The sequence below is a fragment of the Sapajus apella genome, unplaced genomic scaffold, assembly GCF_009761245.1.
Source record: "Sapajus apella isolate SASKATOON/1434 unplaced genomic scaffold, GSC_monkey_1.0 scaffold25, whole genome shotgun sequence".
NCBI lineage: Eukaryota > Metazoa > Chordata > Mammalia > Primates > Cebidae > Sapajus > Sapajus apella.
In genome coordinates, this window is record NW_022436965.1 from 16,447,316 (window position 1) to 16,462,002 (window position 14,687).

Genomic DNA, 14,687 nt, shown 5'->3' on the forward strand with positions numbered 1-14,687 from the left:
AATTTTTTTTTTTTTTTTTTTTTGAGATGGAGTTTCGCTCTTGTTACCCAGGCTGGAGTGCAATGGCGCGATCTCGGCTCACCGCAACCTCCGCCTCCTGGGTTCAGGCAATTCTCCTGCCTCAGCCTCCTCAGTAGCTGGGATTACAGGCACGCGCCACCATGCCCAGCTAATTTTTTTTTTGTATTTTTAGTAGAGACGGGGTTTCACCTTGTTGACCAGGATGGTCTCGATCTCTTGACCTTGTGATCCACCCGCCTCGGCCTCCCAAAGTACTGGGATTACAGGCTTGAGCCACCGTGCCCGGCCAAAGACAATGTATTAACTACTAACTCAAACCCCACAATTTCTTCTGAGGCGTCCAGAACTGGGTCCTATCTATCATCAGACTTTGAAGTCTGAAGTTCTTTGCCATTATATACATACTTCCTTTTGATTTGGAAGTAGAGATACAGTACCTTTTTGGGCTCAGTGTAAAGGAGGTGTATGTCACTGGGGTGGGGAGCGGTAAATGGGTGGTGGGCCGATTCCAGCTCCCTGGGATTTTCCTCCTTGGGGAGGAAGAGTGGGAAATCCACTACCCAAAGGAAAGAGAACAGAGTGGGGTCACGGAGCACCACTCCTCTTGTTTCTAGAAGGTCAGCACATTCCAGTCGTAATTTTCCCAACAAAGAGCACTGCAAACAGAAGACATAAACACTGAGTTAACTTCTTGACAGAACAGGCAGCAAATGACACAGCCTGGATTCTGAAGCCAGGCCATTCTCTAGGAAAGGATTAGCCAATTAACAGATAGGATGCTCATTGCCTCTCAGAACACAAAGATCTGAGGAATCTGACTGCAACATGGTTGAGAACAATTGTCAGACTCAACCAACTGGGTAAGTACCTAGTAACTCGGCGATTAAAAACACAGGGATCAGCAGTTCATAGACCTGGGTCTAAATCTCAGTGTGGCTTATTACTAACTTCTCTGTAACCTTTTTCATTGTAAAATGGGGTTAAAAATATCAACTCAAAAAGACTGCAGTGAAGCTTAAGTGAGATAATGTACGTAAGGTGCAGGGTCTGCCAAAGTATGTGAGTGGCAGTCATTCTGATTATTTCCTCACTTCTCCTGAAGGGTTGTGGTGAGGATTTGGTGAGTTCCTGGCACATGGTTAATGTTCAGTAAAGGCTGGCTATCACTACAGGTAATGTGGATTAGAGATTCATTTAAGAGTGTGGCTGAGCAGAGGGGCTCACACCTGTAATCCCAGCACTTTGGGAGGCCGAGGCGGGGGGACCATGAGGTCAGGAGTTTGAGACTAGCCTGAGCAACATGGTGAAACTCCATCTACTAAGAATACAAAAATTGGCCAGGCATGGTGGCATGTGCCTGTAATCCCGGCTACTTGGGAAACTGAGGCAGAAGAATCGCTTGAACCCATGAGGCGGATGTTGTAGGGAGCTGAGATCCACTGCACTCTAGTCTGGGCGACAGAGATAGACTCAAAAAAAAAAACGAGTGCGAATTTTGGAACCCAACTTCATGAGTTAGAAATCTGGCTCCTCCACTTCCTAGCTATGTGACTATGAGCAAAATTTTAAGCTCTGTGCCTCACTTATTTTTAAAATAGCAACAGTATCAGAACTTCCCTTATAGGGTTGGCATGAGGGTTAAATGAGTTAATGTCTACAAAGTACTTAGAACAGGGCTTGGCAAATAGTAAGTGCTTAATAAGTGCTACCTATGGTGTGCAGAACTTCCCTGAGAAAGGACAGTTGGTTAGAACAGTGACATATGCCTGGAGACATGATAGGGTGTTATTTTGTAGCCCAGTCTATCTTATATTTATGTCTACATAAAGGACCTTCATTGTGACATTTTCAGAATGCTAATGTTATTCCTCGAAAGTCTGGTTTCTAGCTCTCTTTCAAGGAAGGCATTGTAGGAATCAGAACTATACCTTCCCGAGAATGAAACACCAGCATGTTTAGTTCATACCAAGAGAACGTTTAATATCCAAATAAGTTTGCAACAGAATCCTATGTTCTTTTTTAAGAAATGCATTCATAATAAAATTTGGAAATAAATTAGCTTTCTTTATTCTACTATTATAGGGGAAGGGGAGACAGGGCATTACATTTAGCTCTGAAGCTGGACTCTGAAACTTTTTCTTTGGAAGAAACAATGATAAATGAGAATATAGATTTGAAGAAAACTTGATGAAGTATGAGTCAGACACACTATCATTTTGAAAAAACTATGTACTAAAGTAAAACAATAAATTTATATCATGCTTGATCTTTACAGTACATTTTAAATATTCATGTTTGACTTTGTACTATACTTTTCTGTATCTTACAAAGATCCCTAAAGCTAATTCGGTCTTCCGTATCCCCCAAAGAATGCTGACTCAGCTAGTGCATGATGGCACCGCCACCTACAGCTGCTGTTTTTGAGGAAAAAGGGTCCTACTTTGACCAAGTTGGTCCAGGGGTGTCTGTGAACCCACCAGCTCTCCAGTGGCCTGATCCGTCCCTCCACAATTCAGGAATCCATTATGTACAAAAGTTTGAGACTACCTAATTTTCTTCATCTGTAAAATCTTGACACTGAAAATATTTTTTCATGGTCATATGACTAATTTCACTACCCCTTTATCTAACCGGATTTCCCAGTTAGGGTCAGGTCTAATTAATGTCAATGGAGGCTGGTAGCTAATGAAAACAACCCTTAGTTGTTTTTTTTTTTTTTTGAGACCGACCCAGGCTGGAGTACAGTGGCATGATCTTGGCTCACTGCAACCTTTGCGTCCCGGGTTCAAGTTATTCTCTTGCCTTCGACTGTTGAGTAGCTGAGACTACAAGTGCCCGCCGCCACGCCTGGCTAATTTTTGTATTGTTAGTAGATATGACCACATTGACCAAGCTGGTCTTGAACTCCTGATTTCAGGTGATCCACCAGTCTTGGCCTCCCAAAGTGCTGAGATTACAGGCATGAGCCACTGCGCCTGGCCCACTCTTAGTTTTCATACAGTGCATTATAAAGTATTGTAAGATTTATGCAGGCTGGGTGCAGTGGCTCATGCCTGTAATCCTAGCAGGTTTGGGATGCTGAGGCGGGTGGATTGCCTGAGCTCAGGAGTTTGAGACCAGTCTGGACAACATGTGAAATCCTGTCTCTAATAAAAATACAAAAAATTAGCCAGGCATGGTGGCGTGCGCTTGTAATCCCAGCTACTCAGGAGGCTGAGGCAGGAGAATTGCTAGAACCCAGGAGTTGGAGGTTGCAGTGAGCTGAGATTGTGCCACTGCGCTCCAGCCTGGGCGACAGAGCGAGACTCCATCTCTTAAAAAAAAAAAGATTTATACAGAGCAGCTCCATTTTATGAATTAACAGTCTATAGTTCAAATATATACTATACACATAGGAGAGTAAGGTATGGTTCACCATCAACAGCATTGATGCTTGGAGGTAATTTTTCTTACTGCTTTATTGTGCTCTCCAGCTGTTAGTAGGACCACATCTTCCTCTTGGGTCTCCATTAGTCTGATTAATTCTGGTCTTTTCGACTCCATTATGAAGTTAGCAACTGGAGAATTCCAGTTTCTGTTGGTGTTAAGGAATACAGGTAAGATTTCCTGTGAAAAAGAAAAAGACTTATTCACACTTTTTTTTTTAAACAGTGGGATTAATTTATCTTCTTTTTTTTTTTTTTTTTTTTTGAGACGGAGTTTCCCTTGTTACCCAGGCTGGAGTGCAATGGCGCGATCTTGGCTCACCGCAACCTCCGCCTCCTGGGTTCAGGCAATGCTCCTGCCTCAACCTCCTGAGTAGCTGGGATTACAGGCACGCACCACCATGCCCAGCTAATTTTTTGTAGTTTTAGTAGAGACGGGGTTTCACCATGTTGACCAGGATGGTCTCGATCTCTTGACCTTGTGATCCACCCACCTCGGCCTCCCAAAGTGCTGGGATTACAGGCTTGAGCCACCGCGCCCGGCTTATCTTCTTATAGTACAAAGATTTCTGGTAGAAAAGAATTTTCTAGACGAAGAGAATTTAAAAGATATTGTCTCTATTATCTCCCTGAACCCCTTCAAAATGATACTAAGGGAATTTTATAAAGTGGGCTTGGCATTGTGACTCATACCTGCAATCCCAGCACTTTGGGAGGCTGAGGTGGGTGGATCACTGGAAGCCAGAAATTCAACATCAGCTTGGCCAACATGGTGAAACCCCATCTCTACTAAAAATACAAAAATTAGCTGCGCCAGTTGTGTGCGCCTGTAATCCGAGCTACTTGGGAGGCTGAGGCATGAGAATCACTTGAGCCTGAAAGGTAGAGGCTGCAGTGAGCTGAGATTGGGCCACTGCACTCCAGCCTGGGTGACAGAGCAAGACAAAAAAAAAAAAAGGAGTGGGAGGAGGATGAAGAATGGAGAGTAATATCAGCAGATGAGCGATTTCTGTGACTTTTTGGCAGATTGCAAGTGACTTGAGCAGGAATGATTAAAGAAACAAGGTGCAGGAAGGTCTGGCATAAAGAACAATGGAAGTGGCCTCAGCATAAGGAACTGATTTTACCCTGCAGAGTTCTGGAGAGGCTCAGGACTTTTAAGCCTTGAATGCTTAGGATAACAGACAGCAGGGGATAGCCCTCTCTGGATTCCCCTCCTACAACAGCATGGGAGCTGTCTCGTTGTCTCTTGCTCTGTCTCTAATAAATAGCTCTTCCACAAAAAAAAAACAAAAAACAACAACAACAACAACAACAACAAAAACAGACAGCAGTCTTGCTGCTCATGCTAAACTAAACCTAACCATTTACAAAGCTTCTTTACGGATCTTGGGTTTCCAACCAGCTTTTTTTTTTTTTTTTTTTTTTTTTAAGATGTAGTCTCTGTCACCCAGGCTGGAGTACAGTTGCCTGATCTTGGCTCACTGCAGCCTCTGCCTCCGGGGCTCAAGTGATTCACCTGCCTCAGCCTCCCAGTAGCTGGGATTACAGATGTGCACCACCATGCCTGGCTAATTTTTGTAGTTTTAGTAGAGATGGGGTTTCACTATGTTGGCCAGGCTGGTCTCAAACTTCTGACCTCAAGTGATCTGCCTGCATCGGCCTCCCAAAGTGCTGGGATTACAGGCGTGAGCCACCGCGCCTGGCCAGTACCCATTTCTTATATAAAAATTCAGGAAACTAGGAAGGAAAAAGAAAACAGGAGAAGAAAGAAAAGAATGAAAGAAGAAAATGTAATAACAGTCCCATCAACTGAAGGCTGCCAAAGTTAACCTTCAGGCTTATTTTCTGGTCCTGTGGTTCTTAGATGCAGATTTTATATACTATAAAATAAAAATAAACAAAATTGGAAGATAAAGCGTTGCCAATTTTTAACTTTATAAAGAAAAGCCATATTCCACCACCCCAACACCTCTGCAAAGACAGAAATAAAGGATAGTTCTTCAAATTTATTTAACTTTATTAAAAGCTTGTTATATTGCCCTGACTTTTCTGTTTTTGTCTCACCCCATTTTGGAAACTACTACCTTAATATTTTTTTTTGTTTTTTTTTTTCTTTGAGACGGAGTTTCGCTCGTTACCCAGGCTGGAGTGCAATGGCGCGATCTCGGCTCACTGCAACCTCTGCCTCCTGGGTTCAGGCAATTCTCCTGCCTCAGCCTCCTGAGTAGCTGGTACTACAGGCACACGCCACCATGCCCAGCTAATTTTTTGTAGTTTTAGTAGAGATGGGGTTTCACCATGTTGACCAGGATGGTCTCGATCTCTTGACCTCGTGATCCACCCGCCTCGGCCTCCCAAAGTGCTGGGATTACAGGCTTGAGCCACCGCGCCCGGCCACAATTTTTTTCTCATATAAAAATCTACTTATTGTTCTTTGTGCTTGAGGCTTGGGAAATAGTGGCGGTAGAGGTAGGTAGTCCATTTTCAGTATACAAATACAGTGTTTTCACATGGTTATGATCAGTATAAATATAATCCTATAGCCTCGTTTTGATACATGTCATTACAAAAGCATTTTTGCTCTATTAAGTCTTAGAAAACAAAATTTTAAAAAGGAACTTTAATATTCCTTTGATTATATCATAATTTATTTAATTACTCCTATATGGTTTCATTTTATTCCTGTTATCATACCTAAGATTCTTTCCCTCCCTTTTTTTTTTTTGAGACAGAGTCTCATGCTATCGCCCAGGCTGGAGTGCAGTGGCATGAACATAGCTCACTGCAGCCTCGATCTCCTGGGCTCAAGTGATCCACCCACCTCAGCCTCTCACGTAGTTGGGATGACAGGTGTGTGCCACCATGCCCAGTTAAATTTTTTTCTAGTTTTTATAGGGATGAGGTCTCACTATGTTGCCTAGGCTGGTCTCAAACTTCTGGGCTCAAGTGATATTCCCATTTTGGGCTCCCAAAGTGCTGGGATTACAGCTGTGCACTTCCTTGCCTGGCTGGATCCTTTATTTCTTTTAGACACAGGGTCTCACTCTGCCACCCAGGCTAGAGTGCAGTGGCATGATCATAGCTCATTGCAGCCTTGATCTCCTGGACTTGTGATTCTCCTGCCTCAGTCTCCCAAGTAGCTGGGACTGCAGACATGTGCCACTATGCCCAGCTAATATTTATTTATTTAGAGACCGAGTATCACTCTTTCGCCCAGGCTGGAGTGTGGTGGCATGATCTTAGCTCACTGCAACCTCTGCCTTCTGGGTTCAAGGGGTTCTCCTGCCTTGGCCTCCCAAAGTAGCTGGGATTATAAATGTGTGCCACCACTCCCAGCTAATTTTTTGTATTTTTAGTAGAGATGGGGTTTCACCATGTTGGCCAGGTTGGTCTCGAACTCCTGACCTCAACTGATCTGCCTGCCTCAGCCTCCTAAAAGTACTGGGATTACAGGTGTAAGCCACTGTGCTCAGCCCAATTTTTTTTGGATATGGAGTCTTGCTCTGATGCCAGGTTGGAGTGCAGTGGCGGGATATCAGCTCACTGTAGCCTCGGCCCCTGAGGCTCAGGTGATCCTCCCACTTCAGCATCCTAAGTAGCTGGGACTAGGGATACAACTGGGCGGCATGGTGGCCTGAGCCTGTAGTCCTAGCTGCTTGAGAGACAGAGGCAGGAGTGTTGCCTGAACCCAGGAAATCAAGGCAGCAGTGAGATACGACGGCTTTACTGCACTCCAGCCTGGGCAACAGACTAAGACTACATCTCCAAAATAAATACACAAATAAAATAAAAAACAAATAGAAGAATGATCTCAAATAACAAGATGTTCAAAACTAATGATAATGATAATTTAGTTAATAATAGTTAAAATTAGTGAATCTCTATAAGGAAAGTAACTGCTCTAATTAACTCCTTACCTGATCAAAATGGTCAGCTGAAAATTTTCTAATGGATTCAATGTCTTTCCTTTTTAAGTATTTCTGATGAAAGAAAAATCAAAGTAAACTTGTCATTATGACACTTCGCTTCATAAACATGTTTATGCTATCAAATGACAAATAGATTTTGTGTCTTCTATTACAATAATAAGATTTAATAAAAATTCAATGTCTTGGCTGGGCGACGTGGCTCATGCCTATAATCCCAGCACTTTGGGAGGCCAAGGTGGGTGGATTGCTTGAAGGTCAGGACTTGGAGACCACCCTGACCAACATGGTGAAAACCTGTCTCTACTAAAAATACAAAAATTAGTAGGGTCTGGTGGCAGGCGCCTGTAATCCCAGCTACTCAGGAGGTTGAGGCAGGAGAATCACTTGAACTCAGGAGGTGGAGGTTGCAGTGAGCCAAGATTGTGCCACTGCACTCTAGCCTGGGTAACAAAGCAACACTCCATCTCAAAAAAAAGAAAAACAAAATTCAATTTCTGCTGCCAAATGACACATTTTTAAAGCTTGTTACAGTGCTTATTTTTTCCAGGTATGCAGATCTTTTTTTTTTTTTTTTTTTTTTGCCATGGCATCTAGCTCTATCACCCAGGCTGGTATGCTGTGGCATGATCTTAGCTCACTGCAACCTCCACCTCCTGGGTTCAAGTGATTTTGCTGCCTAAGCCTCCTGAGTAGCTGGGACTACAGGTGCGCACCACCACACCCGGCTATTTTTTGTATTTTTTGTAGAGATGGGGTTTCATCATGTTGGCCAAGCTGGTCTTGAACTCCCGACCTCAGGCGATCTGCCCGCCTTGGCTTCCTAAAGTGCTGGGATTACAGGTGTGAGCCACTGCGCCTGGCAAGCAGCTCTTATTGGAAATGGCTGTGAATGTATTCCTCAGAAGATCCTTTATATATAATAAGCAGGATAAATGTTCAAAATGAATGTCTACAACTGAACTGTGAAAGAAAACTTTCAGACCAATAAGAGGATTCAGAATTTGATTATTTGAGGTTTCTTAAAATTCTACCTGTTTTGAAATTATCTCAATGTCTTTCAAGTGAGACACTATGGTTATCATGTTATATACCTTTAAAATGATCCAAACACAGTTTGATGTTTTGGGGTGTATTCCCCCTCCTTTCGAGAGTGTGATGTCTTATCAGATCCCCTATGTGAGAACTTGGAGTGAATTCCCTCTTCCCCTGAGGAATGTTACCTCAAACCTTATCATAACGCCCCTGTGTGAATTACTGACCTCAACTACTAGACTTCAAAAATACATATAAACTTAAGAGTTTCACAGACACTTTGATAGCACTGTTACTGGCTATACTCTGTCAACTGCTTCTCTGAAAACCAAGAGATGGGTGACACCCTGTTAGCCTTTCAGCTAACCTCTAAGGCTTGCCCACCCACACTGGCACTACCCTCTAGCATGGAGGGATCTTAGGTGTAGTCTATACTGTGGCGGTCAAACCAGCTTCTCCCAAAAACTGCTCACATAAGAGTACACCTCGAACTTTAATTAGACTTTACTTTTCCCAGAGGCCTGCTTCCATTCTAATAGAGCAAGCGGACTTTAATAATTTTGGAACTCACTCACTATGTCGTTAATACACCTCAACTATTTAGTGTATTCCCTGTGAGGTTTGTTCATATTATTCTCTCTCTCTCTCTCTCCTTTTTTTTTTGGAGATGGAGTCTCACTTCATCACCCAGGCTGGAGTGCAGTGGCATGATCTTGGCTCACTGCAACCTCTGCCTCCCGGGTTCAAGCGATTTTTCTGCCTCAGCCTCCTGAGTAGCTGGGACTACAGCGCACCACCACACTCAGCTAATTTTTAAAAATATTTTTAGTAGAGACAGGGTTTCACCATATTGGCCAGGCTGGTCTCGAACTCCTGATCTTGTGATCCGCTCACCACGGCTTCCTAAAGTGCTAGGATTACAGGTGTGAACCACTGCACCCGACACTTATTCTCTCTCTCTTTTAAGCATTGTGAACCTAAGAAAATATTCTCTTTGTATGGCAATAAACCATGTGATTTGTGAAATCATACTTTGACCATCTTATTTCTACCATATACCATGCACCATTAGCTATATTCATGCCGCATTTAACTAGGTGTGGGAGGTATAAAAAGATGAAACATGATCCATGCTCCTGCAGTTCTTGTATCTACTTGAAGAAGAATGGACAAACTCAAAATGGTGTAAATAATATTAGGCAAAATATTATACTGAGCTTACCTGAACATATTTCTTTCTTTTTTATTTTTGAGAAGTTTTGCTTTTGTTGTCCAGGCTGGAGTGCAATGGTGTGATCTCCACTCACTGCAACCTCCGCCTCCGGGGTTCAAGAGATTCTCCTGCCTCAGCCTCCTGAGTACTTGGGATTACATGAATGTGGCACTACACCCGGCTAATTTTGTATATTTAGTAGAGACAGGGTTTTTCCATGTTTGTCAAGTTAGTCTTGAACTTCCGACCTCAGGTGATCTGCCCGCCTTGGCCTCCCAAAGTGCTGAGATTACAGGTGTGAGCCACCATGGCTGGCCTAGCCTGAACATATTTCTTATGTCTGGACTAGAGTATGAATAATAAATTACTTTTTTTTTTTTTTTTTTTTTAAAGACAGAGTCTCACTCTGTCGCCCAGGCTGGAGTGCAGTGGTATGATCTCGCACTTACTGCAACCTCTGCCTACTGGGCTCGTGATTCTCCTGCCTCAGCCTCCTGAGTAGCTAAGATTACAGGCACCCACCACAATGCCCAGCTGATTTTGGTATTTTTAGTGGAGAGGGGGTTTTGCCATGTTGGCCAGGCTGGTCTTGAACTTCTGATCTTAAGTGATCCGCCCGCCTTGGCCTCCCAAAGTGCTGGGATTACAGACATGAACCACCACACCCAGCCTGACAATAAATGACTTTTCATTGAATATATGAAGTAAATAAAATGTAATAAGACTGAGTTCTGCTGGGCGCGGTGGCTCACGCCTGTAATCCCAGCACTTTGGGAGGCCGAGGCAGGTGGATCACGAGGTCAAGAGATCAAGACCATCCTGGTCAACATGGTGACACCCCGTCTCTACTAAAAATACAAAAAATTAGCTGGGCATGGTGGCGCATGTCCGTAATCCCAGCTACTCAGGAGGCTGAGGCAGGAGAATTGCCTGAACCCAGGAGGCGGAGGTTGTGGTGAACTGAGATCGCACCATTGCACTCCAGCCTGGGTAACAAGAGCGAAAACTCCATCTCAAAAAAAAAAAAAAAAGACTGAGTTCTTACCCCATTGTGAGTATACTAATATGCTTATGTATGCAAATGAGTATAGACTTTCAAAATCATAATCTTATTCAAAATATATCTGGAATGCTTCTTATGAAATTACTTTTTTTTTTTTTTTGAGACGGAGTCTTACTCTGTCACCAGGCTGGAGTACAGTGGCAAGATCTCGGCTCACTGCAACCTCCGCCTCCCGGGTTCAAGCGATCCTCCTGCCTCAGCCTCTTGAGTAGCTGGGACTACAGGTGCACACCACCATGCCCAGCTAATTTTTTGTATTTTTAGTGGAGATGGGGTTTCACCATGTTGGCCAGGATGGTCTTGATCTCTTGACCTCATGATCCGCCCGCCTTGGTCTCACAAAGTGCTGAAATTACAGGCATGAGTAACCATGCCCGGTCATAAAATTACTTTTAAAGCAGATATCCTACTTACAGAAAAGAGATTTATACTATTGTTTTAGAGTCAATGCTTACTCAGTCCAACCATTCTCTCTTTCTCTCTTCTATCCCTACTTCCTCCCCTTCCTTTTTGCTTTATTAGCTCCATCTCCTTTTATTTCCCTGTTATCAATGCAATTGAGATGAGAACTCTCAGAAGATCAAGAATCAACATGTGATGGGTATACTGGAGCTGATACAGGGCTAAGAGACAGACAGACAAACTGAGGCTGCAGACAGATACTAAGTATTATTTTATGCTCACATACTATCCACAATGAAGTACATGAGTACTTCATAGCATCATTTATTTACTTATTTATTTTGAGACAGGGTCTTGCTCTGTCATCCAGGTTAGAATGCAATGGCACAATCATGGCCCACTTCAGCCTTGAACTCTTGGCCTCAAGTAATCCTCTGACCTCAATCTCTCAAATAGCTAGGACTACAGGTGTGAGCCACCACACCAGGTTAATTTTTGTTTTTTTTTTTGTAGAGACAATGTCTCTCTATGTTGCTCTGGCTGGTCTCAAACTCCTGACCTTAAGCGATTCTTCTGCCTTGGCCTCCCACAATGTTGGCATTACAGGCATAAGCTACTATGCCCGGCTTATAGTATTGTTTAAAAGGAAAAAAAAAAACAAAAAACAAAAAAACCCCACCCTGGATCTGGAATGTAAACTCATATTCATAAGATTTTACTGTTCTCTACTTATAGTTTTAGAAACACTTTTAGACATTTTTTTTTTCACATGGAGTTTCACTCTTGCTGCCCAGGCTGGAGTGCAATGGCATGACCTCAGCTCACTGCAACCTCTGCCTCCCAAGTTCAAGCGATTCTCCTGCCTCAGCCTCCCAAGTAGCTGGGATTACAGGCGCCTGCCACCATGCCTAACTAATTTTTGTATTTTTAGTAGAGACAAGGTTTCTACCTCTCAAGACAAGTTGAGGTCTTGAATTCCTGACCTCAACTGATCCACCTGCCTCAGCCTCTCAAAGTGTTAGGATTTCAGGCATGAGTCACCACACCCGGCAAAAATACTTATTTTTATTTAAAAAGAATTGTTCTTTCTGAAGTTCAAATACGACAGTGTCAAACATATTTACTTCCAAAGCATACATTCTAGAGAAACATAGAACTGTACTTCACTTACTGCTCCTTCAGGGATACATATGGCTTTGACAGTTCCATGGGGCTTACTAAGTGCATCTTGAAGAAATCTGATCTCTGTGTTTCTAAACACATCACTGATATCTATAATCTGGAAAATGAGTAACAAAAAGAGGTAACTAAATATGAAGTAATTTTTATCTGAAAACATTTAACAAACAAGATTTTTAAAGAAGAGAATAGATCTTGATAATTTAACATTTATAGAATACATTCAAAGAGTATTTACCATGGGTTAAGCAATATGACCCATGTTTTACACATACTCATTCATTTCATCTGCACAAACTATGAGGTTAGCACTCTTTATTATCCCTATTTCACAGATAAAACAAAGACACAGAGAAATAAGGAACTTGCCCAAGATGGCACAGCTAGTAAGTGGTAGAGCCAGAATTTAACCCAAGCAGTCTGAGTTAAGAACCACTATTCCAAGCCACGCGCAGTGGCTTACACCTATAATCTCAGCACTTTGGGAGGCTGAGGCGGGAAGATCACCTGAGGTCAGGAGGTCAGCCTGGCCAACATGGTAAAACCCCATCTCTACTAAAAATACAAAAATTAGCCAATGTGGTGGTGCACGCCTGTAGCCCCAACTACTAGGGAGGCTGAAGCAGAAGAATCGTTTGAACCCACGAGGAGGATGTTGCAGCGAGCTGAGATTGTACCACTGCATTCCAGCTTGGGCAATAGGGCGAGGCTCCATCTTAAAAAAAAAACACACACACACACACACAAAATGGCCAGGTACAGTGGCTCACGCCTGTATTCCTAGCACTTTGGGAGGCCGAGGAGGGCACATCACCTGAGGTTGGGACTTCGAGTCCAGCCTGACCAACAGGCGTGGTGGCGCATGCCTATAATCCCAGCTACTTGGGAGGCTGAGGCAGGAGAATCGCTTGAACATGGGAGGCAGAGGTTGTGGTGAGCTGAGATCACGCCATGGCACTCCAGCTTGGGCAAAAAGCTCGAAACTCCATCTCAAAATAAATAAATAAATACAAATGAAAAAAGAACCACTTATTCCATATTACAAATGAAGAAACAAGAAGTAGTTGAGTTGGCAGCTGTAAGTTGGTAGTTACGATCTTTTGTATATTGTATTTTTTCATTCTAAGCATTGAGCACTGACTATTCACAAACCAAGCAGAACTCAATTTCTTTCTTTTTTTTTTGAGACGGAGTCTCACTGTGTTGCCCAGGCTGGAGTGCAATGGCAAGATCTCAGCTCACTGCAACCTCCACTTCCCGGGTTCAAGTAATTCTCCTGCCTCAGTTTCCTGAGTAGCTGGGATTACAGGTGTGTGCCACCGCACCTGGCTAATTTTTTATATTTTTGATAGAGATGGCGTTTCATCGTGTTGGCCAGGCTGGTCTCAAACTCCTGACATCAAGTGATCCACCCGTTTTGGCCTCCCAAAGTGCTGGGATTACAGGTGTGAGCCACCACGCCCACCCTGCAGTACTCAATTTCTAAAGAATGTGCACTGAAAACTTAGATATAGAAATGTCACCAGCATTACAGGGATCAAGGGTTATTTCTCTTTAAGAGCAAACAAGTAGAGGCCTGGTAATGAAGCTGTTCTATATAAATTCTACCCCTGTCTTAAATACTTACAGATATTAATAATTTGAATCAAGATTGTCATGTTTGAGATTTTTATGGACCAAGGACACTTAATAACTGCTTGGCTTTAAAAACACTGAAAAGGAAAGAATAGTTATTTTTTCTTCCAAGTTACCATTCATGTCCATATAATCAATAACTTGCAAGTAATAAAAACTTTATAGCAAGAATCTTGCTCTTGGAACTGGATCTTGAACATGATAGAAAGAAAGCACTGTAATGCTAACATGCCATTATTCTCTCTTGCTCTAACCCTGTATCCACAAAGGTAACAAGGTAACAACAAAAATATCATCTAACCTTGTGTAACATTTGTCAATTTCAAAGTGGTTTAAAAAGACTGCAGGAGTATTTGGGGACACAGTCCTAGAAAAGTGAAGAAATGTACCTTCATTCCAAAGCGAGTATCAGGTTTATCAGTTCCATAGGTGGCCAGCGCCTCAGCAAAAGTCATAGAAGGAAAAGGAACAACCACAGGGTCTTTGTCGTTGGGCCAAGAATACTGAAGCAAACCCTCAATTAAACTCTGGATCCCAGTCTGGTCTACAAAAGACATCTCTATGTCAATCTGAAAGCAAAGTAACATACGGAAACTAACTTAGCCAGAGTATATACACATTTATGTATTTTTCTGTTTTCAAGTTACTATGGAATTCCGCATATAAACAATACATCGGGAGGGTATAAATATTATTGGACATCTTTTTTTTTATGTCAGACACTGTCCTAATGGCCTTACATACTTTTTTTTTTTTTTTTTGAGACGGAGTTTCACTCTTGTTAC

The 14,687-nt window shown here is 42.7% G+C and overlaps 2 protein-coding genes across 7 annotated transcripts in view; one reads left to right on the top strand and one right to left on the bottom strand.

Annotated features, from left to right (window-relative positions):
• The window catches only part of CENPL (centromere protein L), a 65,201-nt gene that overhangs the window by 12,093 nt on the left and 38,421 nt on the right, over nucleotides 1-14,687 (top strand). The gene's annotated exons all lie outside the window — the stretch shown is intronic.
• DARS2 (aspartyl-tRNA synthetase 2, mitochondrial) overlaps nucleotides 1-14,687 on the bottom strand; it is a 34,968-nt gene that overhangs the window by 5,092 nt on the left and 15,189 nt on the right. For 3 of the 5 annotated variants that reach the window (XM_032291341.1, XM_032291343.1, XM_032291345.1), the window contains 5 exons: nucleotides 14,292-14,471; nucleotides 12,260-12,367; nucleotides 7,367-7,429; nucleotides 3,475-3,627; nucleotides 459-677 (listed from right to left, as the gene is read on the bottom strand). In XM_032291341.1, coding sequence (XP_032147232.1) covers nucleotides 459-677; nucleotides 3,475-3,627; nucleotides 7,367-7,429; nucleotides 12,260-12,367; nucleotides 14,292-14,471 — 723 coding nt within the window. The remainder of the gene's footprint in view (nucleotides 1-458; nucleotides 678-3,474; nucleotides 3,628-7,366; nucleotides 7,430-12,259; nucleotides 12,368-14,291; nucleotides 14,472-14,687) is intronic. The other 2 variants (XM_032291344.1, XM_032291342.1) reach the window with 2 other exon arrangements.